Genomic DNA, 24,360 nt, shown 5'->3' with positions numbered 1-24,360 from the left:
CTTCTGTTTTGCTGCAAATCTTATTAGCACTAAATCATTCCACTAATTCTCATTGTGGAAAAAACAGAATTCCTAAATTTATGTATTATGTCATATAGTTAACATAATGAATTTTTTAAAAGATTTTCTTATTTTTAGAGAGCAAGGGAGGGAGGGAGAAAGAAAGGGAGAGAAACATCAATGTGTGGTCTACCCCCTACTGGGGACCTGGCCCACAACCCAAGCATGTGCCCTGACTGGGAATCAAACCAGGGACCCCTTGGTTCTCAGGCTGGCACTCAATCTACTGAACCACACCAGCCAGGGCTGAATTTATTATTAAGAAATGAGAGAGCACTAACCAAAAAACAAAAACAGAAGAAAACAACCCAAATTAAAAAGAAAACAAAGATGAGTGAAAGTAATTGCAAAATATCTGACAGAAAGGTTTAATAACCATATTATGCATAAAGAGCTCATACATATTGGTAAGAAAACATGCAATTGATAAATGAATAAAAGACATGAATAGCAGCTTTTACAGGAGGAAATAACTAGTAAACTTTTAGAAAAATGGTCAGTCTTACTAGTAATAAAAAAAATGTTGAGGCTATTTCAAAATATTTTAAGTATCTTATAACATTCACACTTTAGTACTGATAAGTTTTGTATTTAGTATTTTTTTATTGAAGCACTGTATTTTAGTTCACTTTTTTGGGTTATGCTGTTCTTAAAGACTTCTTTTTTAAAAATACATTTTTTTAAAGACTACAGCTGAAGGCAATATGCCAAGTGCAGATAGAAAGGAAAGGGAGAAAAATGAAAAATGTTGCGAGTGAGCTTATTTTTGACACTGCTGCATTTAATTTGTAAATTTAATTCCAAGAATGTACCCTAGTTCTTAATTATTCTTTTATGCTGTGTTTGTGGTTAAAGAGCTAACATTTTAGACCTAGTTATGAGTGATTAACTTAGAATTTAATTAGATGCTGGCTTTATTTCTGACAAAAATATTTAGCTTATGGAATAATTTATATCCAAAAACCTTAAGTCAAGTGTATTTATAATTCCTAGCATCATGTTGTTTCTAAAAAGGTATGTTTCAGAATAAATTGTTACATTTATTCCCAACCAGGTATCATGGTTTTGTGCATGTAGCACATCTTCCTTTGTTGTCCAAGTACCTTAATTGGTTTGGAAATTGGCAGTGAACGTTGAGAGTAGGCAATTGAGAGTAGGCAATTGATGATGCATAAACCAAGTGTTAGTAAAATCAGGTGAGATCAGTGGAATTTCAAAGTAAGTGAGATCTCATCAGCCATGACCGAGGCAGAAACAGGGCGCCCGAGCCCGAGCTGGCTTGTTGCCCACAAGAGAGGCCCGCCCTGTGTAGTTCTAATAGTGGTTGCAATCAAGGAGAATCGAGGCCAGAAGAATCATCTAAATAAGCACATTTTATTCATAGTTACATGACTAACTTAAAACATTAGATCATCTTCAAAAGAATTTAAAAAACAAAATACTATTAATTATGTATAAAGTAAGTTGTTCATTCCCTGTTATTCTTACTTAGCCCTTTGTGTTGATCAAATGACTGATATTTTAGTAGCCACAGTGTCAATAATGGTTTGTAGCAGAACTTTGCAGGGCTCTTAAGTTTTGTAGCTTTGGGGTTTTTTTTTAAACTATTCGTTCACTGATTGTGATGTGCATTCTTTTTGATAGATATTTCAGCAGTTTATTGTTAAAAACATCAGCACAACACATTTTTATGGAATGAAAAGGCTTTTCCACATGTGTTCATAAAATTCAAGTCCAGATTAATTCTGTGCATGTGTTTGGGAAAAATAAAAACCTCATATGGTGTTTATTTGGCCCACAAATGTGCAGTTTAATTTTTATATATATATATATATATAGATTCTGCTTTATTTATAGATCCTATGTCAAAATTTGTTTTCTTTATCTTAAAATAGTTTATATTTTAAAAACAAACATTGTTTTTTATTATGAAAGTTATATGGGCTTGCTGTAGAAAAATCTAGGAAACAATAGAAATATAAAAATAGCAAACTCAGTCAATGAGAGTCCCACTACTTGAAGTTCGTCAGTGTTAAGCTTTGAGATAAATCCTTCCACTCTCTTTTGTATCCACATATTTCTATAGACACACTATATATACTGTTCTCCTCATTTAGTATATTATGAACAATACCATTTTCTACAACTGGAACATTAGTATTCTTCTCACACAGAAAGTAAGCACAGATTTTTGGCATTCTTTTCTCTCTTTCCCTTCGCAGCTATTCTTTTTTATTCCTTTCCACTTTAAAAATATCCTTATTTCTCCATCTGTGCTAATAAAACAGTTATATGTTTGTACATCTAAGTTGCTAAAGTTATAGAACAATGTAAAATGAACAATTAAAAAGAGAAATTACTATCCTGAAGGAAATCTTCAGTATCATTAAGTTCAAATTGAGATGGCATTTCAAATTTTAAGAGGAAATCTTAAGAATCTTTCTTATTGTTTCTGGATTCTGGGGCAAACAGATTAAGATTCTTCCCTGAAGACATCTTTATTTTTTTTTTCTAGATCCATTAAAAGCACTGTTAACCTCTAAAATTTTTCCCGATGTGAATATATTGACAGATTGAAAACCACTTAAAAACACAATTCTACCATGTGTAAGACTGAGACACGACCAGTAGCATCAAGGAGTGGTTTAGCAGCTGTGAGAGAGAAATGGACACTATTTTCCAGGGCAGCTTTTATATAATGTCAACCAATTGATACCAGTGACCTTATTTTTCCTCTCAGCCAGTGCTCTGCCTGTTTCCTAAGTTACTAAAAACCAATGATTGAGGTAGAAGGGGAGGAGTTGTGGGGGAGGATATGACAACAAAGCAGTTACTGTTACTACAAAAGTCAGAGGAAATCAGCACAGCCAGAAAGGCTTAATAATACAATGTTGTTTTGAACTGTTGTGAGTGACCTGCAGTGATAAAAAGGAGTGCGACTGAAACTTGCAGTAATAAGTTAAACTGAAAGTAGAACAAGGGGCTGCAACAGGCATTGGTTACAAACCAAGTGCAGACTTTATATACCTATCTCATTTAGTCCTTAGAGCGTAACAGTAGGTTCCGTGTCAGACTAAAATAGTTTTTCATTCCTGCTAGAAAAAACACTGTAATTGAAGATAGGTAGATGCTAATAAACCGTAAGTAAATAAGATCTAAACTTCAAATTATCTTATTATCTTCAGTGGGGTTTATTGGTATGTTTCTTCTTATTTAAAAGGGAATCAAACAATAGTTTCAAATGATATACTGTTCATAATAGCTAAAGAAAATGATTAACAGTATTGTAACAGGAGTATTAAAAGAAATCATTAAAAAGTGAACTAATGCTACCAACTATACAACTATTTAAATTTTTTCCTGTTTACACATACGTATTTTTACCTGTTGCAATTATAACAATGTGGTTCCTTTTCACTTAATGAATTTTAACCATTTTCTCTTGTTACTTTTTTGTAAGGGCTTCAGGGAATAGATGTTTTGGGGGGGCATAAATAGACTTTTAAAGTAGAAATCAATTTAATGTTTGATTTACAGAATTTTATGACACTGAATGAATGGATAATTATTAAATTTGAATTGGGAGCCATTTTGTAAAACATCCAGGCAATAAACAAAAGGTGGGAAATGATATTCCTTTTCTAGTTGCACTCTCCAATTAATAGGTTTACAGTTTGGTGGCTGTCTTTCTAGAGATTGGGAGTGGATCTTGTTAGAGCATGTGATGAAATGCCATCAGCAAGTAAGTCACAAATATATCCTGTTGAGTAATTACAGAAGACACACACATTTATTTACCTTTAAAATACTTTTAGACCTGGTTGGTGTGACTCAGTGGATTGAACACTGGCCTGCGAACCAAAAGGTCACTGGTTCAATTCCCAGTCAGGGCACATGCCTGGGTTGTGAGCCAGGTCCCCAGTGAGGGGCATGCAAGAGACAACCAATAGATGTTTCTCTCCTTCTCTTTCTCCCTTCTTTTTCCTGTCTAGAAAATAAGTAAAATCTTTAAAATAAAATAAATTACTTGCAAATTCTTGTTTCACTTTTTAACACATGATCATAGTGAATGAAACAGCTACCTCACCATTGTAACTATATCATAGGTAAAATTGTAAAGTGCCTGTCTCCAAAAGGGCAATAAATAGTTTTGAATAAATGAATGTAAATAAATGAAATCTTCACTGAGGTTTTCTGTTCATGTAAAGTAAAGGAAATTATTGAAGTTACTAAATAGCTGAAAGATTTCCAGGTAGCCAAACTACCTCTAATGCTAATTGTATTTTGTGACATGCTAAGTACCTCATTACTGGAAGTATTTAAGAGGAGGAATGGATGCCTTTCAGTGATGACTATCCTAGGTGTGAACATAGGTTTATAATAGCCAGTACTTACATAAAATATCAACCAAAACAGTTGGTAATAAGTACTCCTTTTTTCCTTCTGTATCATGAGATCATTATTAAACCAGGAAAAGTTTAAGTATCTGAGTCTTTTTATTACATTAGCAAGAGCATTCTTTCCCAAATTGTGTCTCATGGAAAACTGTCCTGTGGGGTACTTTGAGAAAAAGATTCCTGGATCAGAATCATTCATACTCAGATTCTCCACACTAAGTTCTTTCTCTTGTATATGTAATACATGTTAATACAGTGGAAGTGCTGAGATGTTCTACTCTAAATAACCTATTTTACTTTGCTTTAACACTTAATGTTCCAAATGTATTTAATGAAAGTATCCCCTTTCCCAGGCATTCCTATTACCCAATAAAACCAGTGTCTCAGAAGTAATGTTCTAGAGCAGTGATTTTCAGCCCATGTGCTGCCAGAATTTTTAAACCATGCAATAATTGACTATTTAGTCAGGGGCACTGACCCTTTTCCATTAGACTGTCAAATTAAAAAAAAAATGGCAACAGCCAACACAACAATAGCTGTCAGTGTGAATGAATCAAAATTATACTCATTTTTTGTCAGATTGGCAAAAAAACATGTTTTGGTGTGCTTCAGAATTTTAGTAATTAGTTTATATATGCCATCCATGAGAAAGATTGAAAATCACTGGTTTAAATCACAAGAAGTACCATCCACATCTGTGCTTCACCAGGAGGGAGAACCAGACATTTTCATGTCCTGAAGCTTAGTAACACTTGGAGCTCTCTTGGTCCAGGCTTTGGAATTAGCTCAAGGACCCTTTAGGTTAGTGGCCAGTAAGGAAGGACTTGCAGTTGACTACATGACAAAGAACACAGAGGCTTCTGTTATCAGCCGTAGTGGGGAAAGAAAGAGAAGAACCATTATTTTTGTTATTTTTAGTGTATGAGCAAGAGAGTCAAACTAGATATCTTACCGAGGATAACTGTCAACGTTGATGCTAAGTAGGAATATTGGGAGAACTTTCAGAGCGAGAAAAAATAAAACTAAGATTTGGTTTACTCTGTTAAAGAGCAATATTTATTACTGTCACTTGTATGAAATGTTGCTTAATTATACGCCAGCACTAGGTGTGCTCAACTTTTATGTTTTGTTCCTTGTGTTGGCAAGGTCATCAGCTAATAAATAACTGATTTGTAAAGCTTAAAAGAACCATGTAAAGATTATATGGCATGGCCTGCTATCTAAAAATTTAGAGAAGCCTAGGGCTTCTGGGAATAGTAATGTTATTAGGCTTTCCCTTTGATTTTTCTCATATCCTTCTGAAAATATGTGTTTAAGTCTATGCTGCTATTATATTCATAGAATTTTGTTAAGCTTTCAAGAAGATGTAGATTCAGAAGGAATTGGGAAATTAAAATATTTCTATATATACATATTCTGGATACAGAACCTTTGAGGGAAATGCAAATGTGTTTTGAATGTTAAATTTACTTAGATTTAAAAATACATAACTTCAAGCAAAGTTGCCATGACAACCTTGCTTTATGTGTGTATAAATTTTATGTCTGTCTCTGAGGTTTTCATCTTTCCCAATACAGAGTTTAATCAGAAGAATTGGACACCGTGGTATACCCATATTTCTATCTGCATGGTGCCCTGTTGGAATTACATAATTTTGGAAAATGCAAATCAAGCAGTAGGGAAGCTCTATAGCACAGTGATTCCACCAAGATAAACGTCACTTTGTTTGCTCCATGATCAGAGAGTGATCTGACTTCAAACCCAAGATGAATTTAGATAGAAGTAGAACCATGAGTTTGTTCTGAGTTTTTGTTTTTTCGTATTTAGAGGAATTACAGGAGGTCCATAGGAAATTTGGGAAATTCTGTATCAAATCTCTCGGTCAGCCCCCAAACTGATCCAGCCTCCCTGGGGTCATCTAAAACTAATCTGTAGATCATCTAATCTAACCTAAAACTAATCTGATGTTCTCTACCCTGCCTGGCTGATGCACGGTTGCCCGAACTCCAATCCAGCAACACTAGAGAGAGCGTGTTACCCGACCTCTTTCACCCCACTTCAGATGCCCTTGTCTGCCAAACTCTATCTTGTATATCAGGGGCCAGGATTTGGGAGACCCAAAGTTTACAACGAAGGAACTCTCGTGCTCAATTCTGGAAATGCGAATTTATTTAGCATTGGAATAAGGGGGTAGTCACTGGTACCTTTTAGCAACAGTACCTGTGACTTTTACTTAAGACCATGGGTGCCTAAAATTTTGAGATGCTTGTTAAAAAGCGGTGTTTGTGTTTTATATTTCAGTTCCTCTGTGGTGCAGTTTTTATTATTTTTATTAATATATTTTATTGATTATGCTATTACAGTTGTCCCATTCTCCCCCTTTATTCCCCTCTTCCCTGCACCCCCCCATCCGTATCCCTCTCCCTTAGTTCATGTCATGGGTCGTACATATACGTTCTTTGCCACTATATTTCCTATATTATTCTTAGCCTCCTCCTGTTTATTTTGTACCTACCATTTATGCTTCTTATTCCCTGTACCTTTTACCCCATTCTCCCTCCTCTACTTCCCCACTGATAATCCTCCATGTGATCGCCATTTCTGTGATTCTGTTCCTGTTCTAGTTGTTTGCTTTAGTTTGTTTTTGTTTTTGTTGTTTTTTAGGTTCAGTTGTTGATAGTGTGAGTTTGTTGTCATTTTACTGTTCATAGTTTTTATCATATTCTTTTTCTTAAATAAGTTCCTTTAACATTTCATATAATAAGGGCTTAGTGATGATGAACTCCTTTAACTTGACCTTATCTGAGAGGCACTTTATCTGCCCTTTCATTCTAAATGGTAGCTTTGCTGGATAGAGTCATCTTGGATGTAGGTCCTTGCCTTTCATGGCTTTGAATATGTCTGTCTTGCCCCTTCTTGCCTGTAAGGTTTCTTTTGAGAAATCAGCTGATGATAGTCTTATGGGAACTCTTTTGGAAGTGACTGTATCCTCTTCTCTTGCTACTTTTAAGATTCTCTCCGTATCTTTAATCTTGGCTAGTGTGATTATGTTATGCCTTGGTGTGTGCTTCCTTGGATCCAACTTCTTTGGGACTCTCTGAGCTACCTGGACTTCCTGGAAGTCTATTTCCCTTGCCAGATTGCAGAAGTTCTCCTACATTATTTTTTCAATTCCAATAAGTTTTCAATTTCTTGCTCTTCCTCTTTTCCTTCTGGCACCCCTCTGATTCAGATGTTGGAACATTTAAAGTTGTCCTGGAGGTTCCTAAGCCTCTCCTCATTTTTTTTTGAATTTTTGTTTTTTCATCCTGTTCTGGTTGAACATTTATTTCTTCCTTCTACTCCAAATCATTGATTTGAGTCCTGGTTTACTTTCCTTCACTGTTGGTTCCCTGTATATTTTTCTTTATTTCACTTTTCATAGCCTTCACTTTTTCCTCTATTTTGCGACCATATTCAACCATTTCTGTGAGCATCCTGATAACTAGTATTTTGAACTCTGCATCGGATAGGTTGGGCATCTCTTCATCGTTTAGTTCTATTTTTGGAGCTTTGATCTGTTCTTTCCTTAGGGCCATATTTTGTGTGTGTGTGTCTCAGCACAGCTGTTACGTAGTGAGAGGTGGAGGCTTAGGTGTTCACCAGGGTGGGGTGACCCATGTTCCTATGTTGTGGTGTTATATGTGGGGGAGGGGTCTGAAAGGGAACAATGCTGCTTGCTCGCTCTAGGCTTCCAGTTATTTCTTCCACTACCCACAAGCAAATGGGCCCTTCTGGTGCTGATTCCTGGGTGGGTGGGTTTGTTATGTTCTCGGACCCTGTGGGTTTCTTCAACGAACTCTCCTGTGAGGCTGGGTTTTCTCTCACTGCTGCAACCCCCACAGATTTTTACCACTATAGGTTTTGAGGCTTCATTTCCCCATGCTGGGAACCCTGGGTTGTATGGTCTGTTTCATCTCCAGTTGTTCCTCCTGGTTTGTCCACATGCAAATGTGGGACCACCCAGTCTGTCAGCTGCCACCTTGCCACGAGTCCTATCCTCTGCGGCTGCCTGTCTCTGCCCCTCCTACTGGTCTGGATGAATGTTTCTTCTTTAACTCCTTGGTTGTTGGAATTCCATATGGTTTGATTTTTCTGGCCGTTCTAGTTATTTTTTTTTTTAATTTTTTGTTGTCCTTCTTTTGATTGTGTGAGGAGACAAAGTGTATCTACCTATGCCTCCATCTTGGCCAGAAATCTCATGATACCAATTATTTACACTTGATACCTTCAACTTCACTATGGTGCAGTCTTAAAAAATTAATGTTTTATAATAATTTAAGAACCCCTGAAGACAGTTAATTAACTAAGCTGAGGTCAGAAGCATGATCTATTAATTTATTAACTCTGGTTTACTTTAGTTTTAATAGATTTTGGAATACCGTGTTACATTTAAGAGAACCCATGGATATCTTCTAATCCAATCCCCTTATATAAGTGAAATTTATACTGGAAGACTTTGTTTTGTATGGGGATGTGCTCAGGTTCATACAGTTCTTCTTTTTTTTTTTGAACTTGTTCAGAATGTGATTTCCTTTTGACTTCATCTTATTCTCTAAAGGAAGAATTTAAAACAAAGAAAGGGCCCCCTAAGTAAAAAAAAACAAAAACAAAAACAAACAACCCCCCCCCCACCTGGTTAAATTAGTATACTATGTTATTGTTAACTGAGAGAAATAGGATAATAGTCTCCTAAAAACAGGTGCTTGAAAAAAGATGTCCCATAGACTATGCTCTGATGTTTATAAACGTTTTTGAGTTTTTTGGAGGAGGCACAATCAGCGCTGACTACATAATTTGCAGAGCCCAGTGCAGAGTGAAAATGTGGGTCCTTGGCCACAGTCACCAACTCCCTGCTAATGTAGTCAGTCCTATTGCTGCCCGGGGAAGAACACAGCAGTGGTCCCCTGCAGGGGTGGGGAGAGGAAGGCCAGCTGGGGCACAGGGATCAAGGAGCTGGTCACTGAGAAACGGTGTGCAAGGCAAGGAAATAGACTCCAAGCCCCTAGTGTTTGCTCCATGGTCCCGCTGGACTTCAGTTATGAAACACAAACTCAAAAATAAAATTTTGAAGAATTTACTGTTTTGTCTTCAAAGCATGAGTCCCCTAGCGTAGGGCCCTTCTGAGCAGCGGGTCTCTGTGGGGCTGTACTGGCTGCAGCCCATGAAGATGGCTTAGGGATATGTCTTACCTTACTTGGCGTGGCGCTATGACTCAGTGGTTTTGAGGGCTGTACTTCCTGGTAATGCCTTACTTATGATTTATCATTTAGTTGTTTAAACCTCTCCAGGATAGCTTAAAATTATTTATGAGATAGTAAGTAGATGCCAAACTTTTTTAAAAATAAAAGCTATTTCATAGTACACAGATTTATTAAAGTTGCAAAAGTGCTCAAGTCCACTTAAAATCTCATCCTAGTCCCTATTTCCCTGATGGGACTTTTACTTTCCTATATTTTACCTATTTCCAAAAATCTGCTGGAAGGTAAAATGGTATTTTTCCCTGAAATATCATCATAAAATCTTATGAAATATTTCAGTGATGTGAGTCATTTACTTATTCATCTGGGTAGACATTTAGCTAATAGAAGTAGCTAACAGAAATCTGTGAGAAATATATTGTTAATTCCTGTGGAGGAGGAAGGAAGAAATCCTACTGATGTATTTTTAAGTGTAGTTAAATTCAGTGTTCCCTGCCATTTTAAAATAACCAAAATTATTCTGTTCTGCTCCTTTCTTTCCAGGACGCTACATAAAATTACTTTGACAAAGAAAATCATGAATCTTTTTTTTTCTATTAACCTCTCCTATGTTCCATTTCATGAACATAGCAACCAGTGTCCTTATTCCTATTAACCTTGTATTTAATACACAAGTGAAACTTACTACCATGCACTATGGGGTTTAGTTAGCAATCTTGTCCAAGTGTAACCTTTTTGCAATATTACTGAAAGTGGCAAGAAACAGATTGTTATGAAAAAAAAAAAAGTTGGCAGGCCCTGGAAGGGTGGCTCAGTTGCTTGGAGCATTCTCCTGTACACCAAAAGGTTGCAAGTTTGGTCCTCGGTCAGGGCATGTGTCTAGGTTGTGCTTCTGTCTCCTGTCAGGGCACTTATGGGAGGCAACCAGTCGATGTTTCTCCCTCCCCCACCCCCCGCCACCATTTTCCTATCTCTAAAAATCAATAAACATATTCTTGGGTGAGGATTAATTTTTTAAAAAGTTGGCAGCCTCAGAAATTATGCGTGCTGTAGGTAAGTTAATATTCAGCATATAAATTCTAATGGTATTAATGCACACTCAGAAAAACTGGTGCATTTCAGATTCTTAGTAATTCATGTTATTAAATGAAGGTCAGTATGGTTTTCAGTAATAAAAACCCAGTTAATACGTTTTGAGGCTTGAAGTTTTATAAATTCTTTAATATAACTTAAAACAAAAGTAGCTGAGTTTAGAAATCCAGTTTTTGTGAACTGATTGGTGACCTGTCTGCTGTGAGGAAACCATTATCTGTTTTATTCATTAGTTCTGAAATTCAGTGTTTTTTGGAGGGAGGAATGTGTAAAGCCAATTTTAGTAGGAATGAAAGAATTGAATTATTAGTCTTCAAAATCATATGCCTTTCAAAATAAATGTCTACCCCATTGTTATACCTGTACACATTGATATATTACCATGAATAATTTCAGTTTTATATTGTTCACTCTCATGATTTAATGGAAAAATTTGTTTCTTTTTATTTTCAAGAAAGGGAGCTATTTTGTTGTCTCTCACAGGAAACTATTACTAAGTACTTAAATATAATTCCTGCAGGTTGTATCTTGGGTATATAGTATTTCCTCTCTTCATAAGAGTAACTTCTTGAAGAATGATTTTTATTGGATATTGGATAGTATAAAGGGATTATTGTTGATTTTGTTTGATGTGCTAACAATATTATACTTATGTAGCAAAAATGTCCTTATTTTTTAGAGATATATCCAAAAGTATTTAGGGGTTAAATGTCACGATTAGTATAATTTTCCTTAAAAATCTTTAGCATAAGCCCTGGCTGGTGTAGCTCAGTGGATTGAGCATGGGCTGCGAACCAAAGCATCGCAGGTTCGATTCCCAGTCGGCACATGCCTGGGTTGCAGGCCACAACCCCCAGCAACCACACATTGATGTTTCTCTCTCTCTCTCTTTCTCCCTCCCTTCCCTCTCTAAAAATAAATAAATAAAATCTTAAAAAAAAAGCAATTTTCTTAAAAAATTTTTAGCATAAGAATAATATGAGAAAATAATGTAAAATAGAAGCTATTGTTACATCTAATCAATGAGTATTTTGTGTATGCATTATATCATTGTCCATACTGTATGTTTGTAATTTCCATAATAAAGAGACTAAAACATTAACTTATTTCTTAAAAATGTGTATTCATGTAGCTATACATCATGGAATGCTCTAGTGTACAAAAAACTTAAAAAAAATAGTTTGGTACATTTTTAGCCATTAAATAAATATCCCTAAAATTGAGACCAATGTTTATTTACATCATTAAAACTGAAACCAAAGTCTCAGATGATAAAGCTTGCCTAAAAATATAAATCTTAGATTCCAGCCACTTATCTTTTCTTCTAATCCTCATCCAAGTATATGAAAACTGGTTTCAGAGGAAGGGGAAGGAAGAGAGAGAGACAGAAACAGAGACAGAGACATCAATCAGCTGCCTCCCAAAGCACCTGACCCACTGGAGATCCAATCCACAACCTAGGTGTGTGCACTGACCTGGAATCGAAACCGCAAACTTTTGGTGTACAGGACCAGTCTCCAATCACCTGAGCCACCCAGCCGGGGCTCCAGGCATTTCTCTTTTGATCACAGACAGAACATTTTTGTTTTTCAAAGACTTAGTGTGTTCTAAGTATATGCACTTGATATTTAAATTTCCTGATTGTCTTAAATCTGACAAAAACCCAGAAATGTGTATAAATACTATAAAATATTAATCACTGATAATTATTTTTCTTGTTTGGAGTGACAATGGGAAGCCATTAACCATTTCATTGTTTGAATAAAAAGCTCTGCTTGCATTTCTCCTGAGTGCTGTATGATATTTCTAATAGGGAACTTAACTGTACAAAAAGGAGTTCTTTTAAATTTCATGGAAATATGTATTCACATACATATTCATTAATTGAAATATATTTTGTGTGTATAAAATTATATACATATATATCCAATTTGGTACTGCTTGATACAATAATATAGCAGCCAGAAAACTAGTTTTGAAATTCTCAAGGTAAAACGCAAAACAGTCCAAAGTATCTCAATGAAGAAGGGAGATATTTAACAGTTTCTTATTTAATGTTTCTAAGCATTTAATCTAAAGTCAGGAAAAGAGATGACTATTATAGGAACTGCCATTGTGTGGATATCAAACAGTTGGTATTATTCTTCAGATGCCACAGATGCTATTTGTTCTCTAAATTTTTTTTTCTGAACTATGATAAAATACAGTAACAAATACCAGCTGAACCTCTTGCCAGTGTTAAGGATACTAAAACTAGTAGTTGATACCATTTCAGACAGACTGAAAATCTGGGGGCAAAGAGTTAATGATGCAAACAATGTTAGTAATCAGAATGTCAATGGAGCACAAGAAGAACGTGAGGGAAAGTCTGGAGTGGATGAGTGTGTCTTCTACGTGTTGTAAGATAAGCCATGTAAACAGTTCAGTTAAGCAACATTTATTTTTCTAGTGCCCATACTATCAGGCATTGTATTATGTATGTTACCTTACTTTTCTCATTTAAGGGTGGAGTTACCGGGATGATATACAACAGGGGAATTCCACAGACATAGTGCATCTTTATTTCAGCAGAAGAATTTGACACTTTCTCTCCAGTCTGTGACAGTGATGATGAAATCTGTGATAGGTGTGAGTCTAAGGCACAGTCACAACTGGCCAAATTTAAAGTACTGGTATATTGATAGTGGCTCTAAACAATTGGGTAAGGCTTACCTTAATTTATTCAACCTTCTTACTCAAGTTTGGGACAAAGCCAAAGTGTAATTTGTTGGAAATAGATATAAATAATTGCAATTACATTCTAAAAAATAAACTGTACTTGGCATGATAGCTACTATATAAAAAAACTAGGAGTTTTTAATGCTTACTTTGAATCAAGCTGATGGTAAAATTGCTTTAAAAAGTCATCTGGGGCAGCATTAATGGAAGTATTCTCTCTGATTTTGGGAGATAATAGTCTCACTGGACTCTTAGAAAAACAATCCATGTTCATTTTATAAAATTAGGGTTAGTAAAACCAAAAAGCCCTGCAATCTCACCACTCAGATTACATGTATTCTTAGAGCTCTTGTAGCTGTCTTCCTTTTTGCTTAAATTACCTCCCCAGCAGCAGAAGTATTTATGTCCTGGGGTTCTTAGCGTCTGCTGAGTATTAAAGCTCCCCTAACGGAGATTCCCAGCTTCCAGAAATTGGAATCATGGACCTTCAGAGCCAGAGAGGCAGTTTCATCTGCATCACCTGGACACTCCTTAGAGCTATAAATTGGACTAGACCATGTGAATGAGAATATCTGGGGGTCGGACCTAACAATCTGTGTTTTAACAAGCCCTCCAGATAATTCCAATCCACACTGAAGTTTGAGAACTGACTTGAGTTTAATGCTTTGATTTTTCAGATAAGGTAGCCAAGGTCCATACAAGATATCGCAAATTGGTTTGAGAAAGTACAATGCTGGAATCCTCACACACTGATTCCTAGGATGACGAATCATCTCTTAGGGAGATGTGTTTATTCGGGTAATTGCTAAGCAGTATTTGAAAGAATGCTAGGTGTGAATAGTGTAATGGGAGAAGAGCCTACCGTTTAACTCACCGGAGGGCTTCCTGCAAATCAACGGTAGCCCTTCCATACATTGAACTTTAGTCTAAAACAAAACCTTGCTTGATCTAATATGTTTTATTCACTCGACTATAAGTGTCTTATTCCCTGAGGCACGTTTATGTGCCATATAAGTAATTACTACCCCATTCCATCACTGCTGCTCTCTAATTAATCTCTAGAGTGACCCTGCAGCATTCCTTTTTTGTTTTTTTTAAACAAGCTCATCACACTTAAATTTGAGAATCACTAATATAGAAGATATTTAAAGTGGTTAAGAGTAAATCTGGTTGGATTGGACCAACATTTTCAATGTCTTTTTAATTAGGTTCCACAGTGAAGACTCAAAACGATTTGCTAATATACTTATCATAAAATAAATGCAATAACATCAGAGATCGCTCCAGAAATTTGTAATGGAACAGCATTGAAATGATTTCTTTTTTTTGAGAAAGTATAATATAGTTTTCTCATCATCTGGGAAAAGGGTGGAGGGCAGAGAGTCACTGTAGGAGGAACCAGAGATCACAAAAGCAAGAACAAGAGTTGAAATAGTGGATCCTGTTCTAAACTACAAATGTAGCCAACTTTAACTATCACCGTACAGAAAAGGTCACAGACTGTATCTCAGCGGTTGTCAGGGATTTTAGTTTTTAGAGATTACATTGTGTGGAACAGTCAGATTTAGGAAAAAGATACATTTGGGGAGTAAGAACGGAACTTCAAGATCAAAATGCTCTACCTTGAATTTTTGTAGCATTTAACATTTTTGAAGGTGCCTTCACATAAACTTTTATTTTCTCCATGTACCAGCCCTGTAAGGAAGGAAACTAGTACCAGCAAAACCGTTTCAGAAACTTTACTGAATCACGAAGAAAAGATAGCGAAGACGATACAACCAGAGAAGTGATAGAAGAGGTGGCCAGTGAGGAAGTGGGGCAGACACAAAAAGCTGAAGTCCAGGGAACCGGCAAAATAGCTTTAACGGGCAAGTAAATGCAAAAAAAAAAAAAAAAAAAAGCCAGGGTGCAGGAAATTTGGGATCAGGAAACTGGAATGTACTTATGTGTCCCAAAGAGGATGGATGAGGTCAAAGATGAAGAGAAAAATGAAAAGCAATGCGGGACTTAAAGCTGCATGGAAGTTTCGTGGGCTGACAAGTCCCTCAGGCCAATGCCCACAGCAAGGCCTCGGACCCCATGCTGAGCAACTCGCGGCGGGGGCTTTGCGGAGGGCGGCGGCGGCGGCGGGGGCGTCGCGGAGGGCGCCGGCGGGAAGACTCCTGGGCCGAGGGGAGCGTTCAGTGCGGACTAACAAAGGCCGCCGGGGGATTTCCCACAACGCGCAGCCGGCGGGGGGCGAAGGGTTAACAGCGCGCCCGACTCCCGCGCGCATCCCGGCCCCCACTCCGGTCGTCGCTAGGAGACGCCGGAAGTGGGGGAGGGGTGGGCGCGGGGCGGAGGGTGGGAATCTTTTTCAGCGCTCTGGGAGGAGGGAGGGAGAGGAGCGCGCGTGCGCGCGCCTGGCCAGCTGTCGCCGCGGTGACTGTCCTCGGAGTCCATCGGCTCGCGCCCCGCCCCCGTCCCTGCTGACCCCTCCCCTGTCGCGCGCGGGGGTGTTTCTCGCTCCTCCCGAGTTGCGGCCGCCGTGGCCGCTGCTCCTCCTCTCCCAAGCTTGGGTTTCCCTAGCGCTGCGGCCGCCGCTGCCTCTGCGGTCTGTATGAGGAGGAGGAGGAGGAGGATGTGAAGATGGCGGAGCTGCAGATGCTGCTCGAGGAGGAAATCCCGGGGGGGCGCCGGGCTCTCTTCGACAGCTACACGAATCTGGAACGGGTGGCGGATTACTGCGAGAACAATTACATCCAGGTGAGACGCGTCTTCTGGCCCGGGCGCGCAGGGCTTCAGGGTTGTGAGCGGCGCGTGGGACCCCCAACCGCGGGCTGGGGGGCGCGGGGTGCACGGGCTGAGGCCCGGGCGGGGACCGGCCCTGCGGCGCTCGCGATTGGGGGTGGGGCGGGGTGGGAGTTGGGGCTGGTGAGTGGATGAGAATTCTCCGGGTGGAGGAAATCGGAGGTTTAAAACATTTTTAAAAGCCGTGAATTAGGCGGTGTGTGGTGTCCCCACCTCTTCTCCTGCCCTTGGTCGCCCCCGCTCCCGGTGCCCGTCAATGTTCTGGATGGCGGGGGAGGCGGAGAGTGGCGTTTTGTATTTGACAGAATCTTGCTCCCCCTATGTGGCAGGGGTGTCGGGGAAGCATGGGTCATCCCCTTCCCCCAAGCTCTGGAGGATTTTTTTAGGTATTGCTGCAAAGTGAAGTGTCTCAGTTTCAATTCATGTGAATGCCTCGGGAGACTGTTGTTTGAGTGTGTGGGGGTTTTTGTTTTTTTGGCTTGTGTTTTAGATTCTAACTGGGGATACATACAATAGAAGAGCAGTTGTCTCTTTTTGGAAGTTACTGCTGTTTTCCTCTGTATGGAGAACGAAAAGCTGCATGATAATAAGCTTTCCCGTCTCCCAACCCGTTAGAATAAATGATTTATTTTCCTGTGGGAAAAACAATTGTGACTATTTTTCAGAGAACATTAGGAAATGATCCTCATGGTTTAATTTTTCCCGTGATGGTTGGTTTGGCACAGGGACTCAGAGTGGTAGTGCTGTGTATATGTGTATGGAGGCGGGGGATATTGGATGAGGTGAGATTCAGCTGCGCCTGGGTGAAGCGAAAGATTCTGTGGGTTAAAAAATTTTTCTTTAGAAAATTACTTGAAAGAATATGTTAAAACGTACAGTTTGCAAATTCAGCATCTTTTGTTTTCTTATGGCTGTTTCCGAATCACAGGTCCTACCTCCATTTTTTCCCTTCCCATTTGAATTCTCTTGGGATAAAGGTGGAAATGGAAGTATGTTAAATTGTTCCTACACTATGGTCTTTTTTTCTCCTGCTCCCATATCCATCTCTTCAGGCACCCTTCTTAACATCAGGTATTGGGGATCGTTCTCCAGTCTTAGTTTAAACTTAAAAAAGGGAGGTGTTAAAATGTATCGGTTCATAAATTTTGTAAGGAGCAGATGGTTAATCAAGGATAGTATTGTGATATTTTACTTGGTTAGCTATATACTGAACTCTTTATTATCTTGTAGGGAATATTTGTAATGGAAAATGAACCAGATATAATCCAAGGCTTTTCTCTCCAAAGAGGCAGTTGAAAGTATTTGGCTAGTAGGAAAAGAAAGACTGTGTCTTGGGTCAAAGATTTTGTGCAAAAATAGCTGTCCATATTTATAGGGTGCCTTTCTCTTTCTAAAAAATTATTTATCGATTGATTGATTTTAGAGACAGGAAGGGAGGGAGCAAAGGAGAGAGGGAAAAGAAGGGAAGAAGGATGGAAAGAGAAATATCGATTTGTTGTCCCACTTATTTATGTATTCATTGGTTGATTCTTGTATTTGCTGTGACGGATCCTGCAACCTTGGAGTAGGGGACGCGGCTCCAGCCAACTGAGCACCCGATCAGGGCTGTAGGGTGCTTTTCTGACAATGAGTGGGATAGGAGAGATTGAAAGGTTCACTTGCTCAATTTTCCATTAAATAAATTCAAAAGTCTTTATGGCCTGTGGCCTCATACTGTGTCAAGGTTTGATGATACCCATCTAGTGTCCAGAATTTCACAGTGCAGTTACTAGAAGCTGCTCTGTGAGCAAATGATAACATATACTGTGTCAATTTATACTGTGTAATGGACTTCAGGTGGGAGGGCTGGAAGAAGCTGTGCTGTCTCAGGGAGTTCACCTTCTCTAGGTGCTAAAGGACTGAAGTAGTAATTTTATTTTAAAGGCAACTAAAGGACCGAAGTAGTAATTTTATTGCTTTGTGCAGCGTATTACTAGTGAAAAGAGTTAAAGGTCAGAAGAGAAATTGAGGGTGAACAAATGATTGTGTTGCACTTACTACCAATGAGTGAAGAAAACAGATCTGTCTCTCTTTGGAATTTTTATTGTAATTTCAAGGTATAGTACTCCTTAGATTATAATTGTTACATAAAGGTGAAAGTACAGGCTGAGAGGTTAAAGGGATCAGTGATTGTCTTTTTATGTTTACACACTGTCTTAGCAGTGGGACTCAATTTAGTGGTGGCATTTTGAAATTCAAAGAATAAATATTGATTAATAGAAATGGATTTGGATTTTGAAATATTTCTTCAGTTTAGCATCTAAAAGAGATTGTATTTTTTTTTTTTACCTTAGATTATCATCAGTTTGAGGATCCACTGGGTGTATTTTTGGTGTTCTCTTTCCAGGTGACAGCTCTTACATGATTTGTCTGTAGTAAAGTTGATAATTAGACCGTGGTGATAGTGATTTGTGCTGACCTAGCTGCACAGTCGGCAGGCTCTCTTTGCAATCTAAAGAATTGACCAGCAGGGGTTTTGATACTGCCTCTGGCCCTGCAATAGAGGAAAGTTAATTGGTGGGATCAGTGACCAAAAGGTCAATTTAGTCTTATTATAGCATCATGCCCTAAACACTAGCTCAAGCTAACTAACCTGACACTCAATTTTGTTGTGTGGAAATGTAATTTTTGCTTGTCAAGCAGAAAAAGGACAGATCTGTTGATCATATGTAATAAAAAGTAAGGTATTTTTCCCTCTGGTTTTTTTTTAAGATTTTATTTATTTTTAGAGAGGGGAAGGGAGGGAGGGAGAAAGAGGGAGAGGAACATCAGTGTGTGGTTGCCTCTCACGCGACCCCTACTGGGGACCTGGCCCACAACCCAGGCATGTGCCCTGACTGGGAATCCAACCCATGACCCGTTGGTTTGCAGGCTGGTACTCAATCCACTGAGCCACACCAGCCAGGGCCTCAGTGTTCTTAAATAGCTGATTTTATGCATAGGAATATCCAAAAATTTAAGATAAATAGGAATATTCTAAATGTGAATTCTAACGTGAAATTGACAAAGGATGGAAAATGATTGTGTTGTCCTGAAAACAGTTGCACTCTTTAAATTGTTTCTGTGTTATAAAAATATCCTTCAGCTATATTATCAGCATTAGAAGTGATCAGATATTGTCTGTATGAACACCAACAAGATCTACAGGTAGAGCAGAGCAGGGTTGTAAGTAGTAGTTGTCTATGTTACTAATGCAGTGAAACAGAAATTTAAAAATAATCTGTAGTAAAAGTTTAGATGATTTTTGTTTTACTACTTCAACCTCTAGAAAACTTTTCTGAAATGTGATGATAGAAAGTTATAATTGCAGTTTGCTGATATTTACGATTGTTCATTATTTAGAATTGGAACAAAATTATTCAATAAAATGAATTTGCTCAGAAGAACAGAAATTATGAATTTATCTTAATATTTTATTTGAATTACTTCTCTTGCTTTTTAATAACAGGAGAGCTATTGTTAAAAGCTCTCCTTTTTTCTTTTTATCAACAAGGATACTCCACAGTTAATTAAAAATTGCATGAAATATTTATAAAGAGATAATAGAATTATGTCTTTTACCCAGATAATTTCATAAAAAATAAGTACTAAAAGATACAGATATTTAAAATTCTTATTTAATAAAAGCTATAGAATACATACTTATTGAAAAATTATTAGAAAGTACAAATTGTCTAATCATTTTGAACATATATCTAGTATTTATACTTTTAAATCTTTTTGATATAACATACAGTATATCATATTTTCTTAAAAATAGGTTCATATTTTGTAGTACCTCTATACCATTCTTTAAAAAGAAGCTTTTAATGGTACTAGACTTGCCTTTGTCTTTTATGGGTGTCATAGAATATATAGAAAGGAGGTTTGTGTTGGTGTGTTTGAGTTCTGTCTGTTCTCACAAGTAGAAGAATCTTATAAGCACCTAGAATGACAAAGGAGAGAAATAATGTCCATTATTTGAGAGTAGAACCTTAAGGTCCTTCCCTGTGATTTTTGTCTTTTACTTCCACAGACAGGAGTAAACCACGTATGTGGACTGAATTAGGGAAACTCGATTTCGGTAGATTGAGGTGATTTAATTTACCAGGATTTGATCAAGGTTTATCATCCCTGACAAAACTAGTCCTGACTTCCCAGCAGAGACATTTGGTGTTTGGATTTTCAGTGAAAAAAGACAAACTAGCCAATATCAAGAAATTTGACAGGATTGGAAAATATATTAAATTACATTCTGAGCCTATTGTTTTTATAATTAAAAATCTTAAATTTAATTTTAAAAATAATTTTTGTCCCTGGCTGGTGTGGCTCAGTGGATTGAGTGCCAGCCTGTGAACCAGAGGGTTGCCAGTTCGATCCAGTCTAGGGCACATGCTTGGGTTGCAGGCCAGGACTCCAGTAAGGGGCATGTGAGAGGCAACTGCACACTGATGTTTCTCTCCCTCTCTTTCTCCTTCCCTTCCCCTGTCTAAAAATAATGAAGTAAATAAATAAAATCTTTAAAATATAAAAATAATTTCTGTAGTTTTGTCATTGTGCACTTTCTACACCTTCTCCAAGGTACTTAATTGACCTCTTAATTCCCTTTATTGATCCAGGGACTTCAGCTGCACTTCATTTTTTGCCCTACTTTGAAACACTTGTTTGGAAATTGCCCTTTAGTCAAACAGGTCATAAACTCTTTCTTTTCTCTGTCTTCTTACCTTGGTATGATTAATGTATGAATGTGTGATAGGTTTCCTTTATTCAGGGTGGCCTGTTTTCTCCCAAAGAATGGTTTATAACCGAATTGGTTTTCTCATGTGTAGGGTATATATTTCAGACATTTTAAAGAATGAGATTCTTTGGTGTTATTTTCCTTTTAGAACTCAAGGAATTTTAATAGCATTTGGTGGAAGTAAATATAAGTATAATCTTTTGGTGGATGAATGGAAGTATCCTGAAAGTTATATTATACTATCCATAGACTTTTGATAGCTTATGATTGAATTTTTATGGGACTTAATAGATTGGCTTTTTGAAGTAGCATGTGGGCCAACAACACCTGCTACTTTGAATTTTTCATTTACTTCTCAGTTCCATTTACTTTTTCAGTTCCTTCTCCACATACAAAACTGGTAGAAGATAGAGTCATATCTTAAGATTTTTAATATCCATTAGGGATATGATGTACATATAGTAGACACTACTTAAATAGTTGCTGAATGTCAGAAATACATTCTCGACTGTATTTGAGACTGTGCACTGAATTATTTTATAGACCGAGTGTAATTACCTCTAAATTTCCTTTGCAAGCTTTTCCTTTTTATGATATAGTAAGCAACATTCATATTGCAGTCATTACTTTGCCAGGAACAGAATTTTACTCTTTATTTTTTTTATTTAATCCTCACCTGAAGATTTGTTTATTGATTTAAGAGAGAGAGAGAGAAGCATTAATTTTGCCTCCTCTATGTCCCTTGATTGGGGATCGGACCTGTATCCTTTTGGTGTATGGGATGATGTTCCAAACAACTGAGTCACCTCACCAGGGTACATTTCATCTTATCTTATTATCTTATTTTATCTTATCTTATCATCTTACTTTTAATGTAAGTAATAGACTTTGATGTAGAAACTTTGACCACAAAATAGTTTATGTTACAACACAGATTTTTTTTCTCATTTGATTTTTGTAGTCATGTTTATTGAGGTATAATACACATATAATACAGGTCATTCTTTTTAGGTCTATGAATTTTGACAAATTTATTCTGTTGTTTAACCAACAGAATAGAGAGCTTACAACAGAGAGCCTATAACCAACAGAGAGCTTACTTTAGCTCTCTAAATAGTAGACTTCCTGTTAGGGCTTGAGCAAAGGTGTTAGGTCTTGCCTTACCCCTTACTTTTGCATTGACAGTAAATATTTAACAATAGAATCATTGGGTTACATGGGTTATAGGAAGTGCTGAACTCTTTTCCCCGAAATGATGATACTATTTTATGTTCCCACCAGCAAAGTTCCAGTTGCTCTTTATCTTTGTCAGCACTTGGTTTTGTCTGGTTTTAAACTTTTAGCAGTTTTGGTTGATATTAGTGATCTCTCACTGGTTTTGTTTTGCATTTTCTTAATGACTAATGAATTAGAGCATCTTTTTCCATGTGTTTATTTGCCATCTCCATATCCTCTTTGGTGAAGCTTGTTTGACCTCTTGTGCATTATTTTAAAAGATTTTATTTATTTATTTTAGAGAGGAAGGGAGGGAGAAAGAAATGGAGAGAAAAATCAGTGTGTGGTTGCCACTCCCACGCCCTATATTGGGGACCTTACCTGGCTGGCAACCCTGGCATGTGCCCTGACTGGGAATCAAACCGACTACACTTTGGTTTGCAAGCCAGTGATCAATCCACTGAGCGACACCTGCCTGGGCTCCTTTGTGCATTTTTAAAAATTGTTTGCTTATTGTTGAGTTTTTAGAGTTCTTTATATATTCTAGATACAAATACTTTTTAGATATATAGTTCATGAATATTTTCTCCCAGTATGTGATTTGTCTTTTCATTTTAAGATGCCTTTCACAGAGCAGAAGTTTTAAATTTTGACAGTCTAATCTATCATTTTTTTTGTTCATATTTTTGGTGTTATAGCTAAGAAATATTTATCTAACCTAAAGTCACAAAGATATTCTGTTTTTTCCTTTAGACATTTTTATAGTTTTAGGCTTACAGTTAAGTCTATGATACATTTAGAAATAGTTTTTCTACATGGTGTGAGGTATGGGTGAAGGTTGTTTTTTGTTTTGTTTTACAAATGACTATTAGATTGTTAAAGAATCATTTGTGGGAAGGACTCCTTCCTCATTGAATTCCCTTGGCTGACAATCAATTGACCAATGTGTTTGGGTCTGTTTTGGTCTGTCTTTTGTTCCTTTAATGTGTATGTGTATACTCTTGGCCCTTACCATGCTGTAGTGTTACAGTAAGTCTTGAAGTCAAAGTAGTGTGAATCTTTTACCTTGCTCTTGGTCAGAATTGTTTTGGCTATTCTAGGTCCTTTGCTTTTTTGGTATGTTTTGGTATCGGCTTGTTAATTTCTGCAGACTTGCTGGGAAATGGCATTAAATTTGTAGATCATTTGGGGACAAATTGAGATTTTCAAAATACAGAGTGTTCTAATCTATGGGTTTGATACTTCTCTCTGTTTACTTAGGTTATCTTTGATGTCTCTTGTCATCGTAGTCCTTAGAATACACACAAACTTTGCATATTTTATATTTATCCCTAATTATTTAATAATTTTTGGCACTACAGCAGTTTCCATTTGTTCATTACTAGGGCACCAAAAGGATTAACTTTTACATATTGACCCTTTAACCTGTGACCTTGCTAAATTTATGGATCAAACATAATTGCGTTTTTTGAAGATTTTGGGGGATTTTAAAAATGTGAACAATCATGTCATCAGCAAATAAACATGGTTTTATTTCATCCTTTCTAGTATTTTTTCCTTTTATTTCCCTTTCTTGCCTTATGACACCGACTAGGACCTCCAACATGATGTTGGGTAGGAGTGGTGAGAGCCTGTGTCCTTCACTTGTTCTCAGTTTTAGGAAAACAGGTAGTCTTTCGCCATTGAGTATGAATTTACTGTAGGTTTTTTATGAATGCCTTTTACTAGGTTGGGGAAGTTTTCTTTTATTCTTAGATTACTGAGAAGTTTTTTTTTAAACTATAAATGACATATTGTCATGTGTTTTTTTCCTACATCTATTGAGATGTTCATTTTATTTTTGGTGTGTTGATAAAGGTGAATGACATTGATTGCGAGATAGATTTCTAAAAAATTTGTACTTAGAGGAAATTTGGTCAGTCAAGTAATAAGCATTTGGAGATACAGAATTTTTTTTTAAGAAATGGACTAATACTGATGTCTAGAAATTTGCTATAATAAGCATGCTTTGTCAGACAGGTGTATGTATATTGTATATTGACTGCTGTTTATGAACTTTGCTATGTGCTGTATTTGTATATGCAAAAGGACT

At 37.2% G+C, this 24,360-nt stretch overlaps 1 protein-coding gene across 43 annotated transcripts in view; it reads left to right on the top strand.

Annotated features, from left to right (window-relative positions):
• Positions 1 to 15,942: 15,942 nt before the first annotated feature.
• The window catches only part of ABI2 (abl interactor 2), an 84,931-nt gene continuing 76,513 nt past the window's right edge, over positions 15,943 to 24,360 (top strand). For 13 of the 43 annotated variants that reach the window (XM_045851835.1, XM_045851792.1, XM_045851769.1 and 10 more), the window contains exon 1: positions 15,953 to 16,252. In XM_045851835.1, coding sequence (XP_045707791.1) covers positions 16,136 to 16,252 — 117 coding nt within the window. In that variant the 5' untranslated portion in view covers positions 15,953 to 16,135. Of the gene's footprint in view, positions 16,253 to 24,360 lie in introns of all 43 variants that reach the window. The other 30 variants (XM_045851697.1, XM_045851579.1, XM_045851516.1 and 27 more) reach the window with 11 other exon arrangements.

The sequence above is a fragment of the Phyllostomus hastatus genome, unplaced genomic scaffold (assembly GCF_019186645.2).
Source record: "Phyllostomus hastatus isolate PE091 unplaced genomic scaffold, TTU_PhHast_1.1 phas_contig_137, whole genome shotgun sequence".
NCBI classification, from domain to species: domain Eukaryota; kingdom Metazoa; phylum Chordata; class Mammalia; order Chiroptera; family Phyllostomidae; genus Phyllostomus; species Phyllostomus hastatus.
Note: the sequence above shows the minus strand (reverse complement) of the source record. Positions and strands in the feature narration are given on the sequence as shown.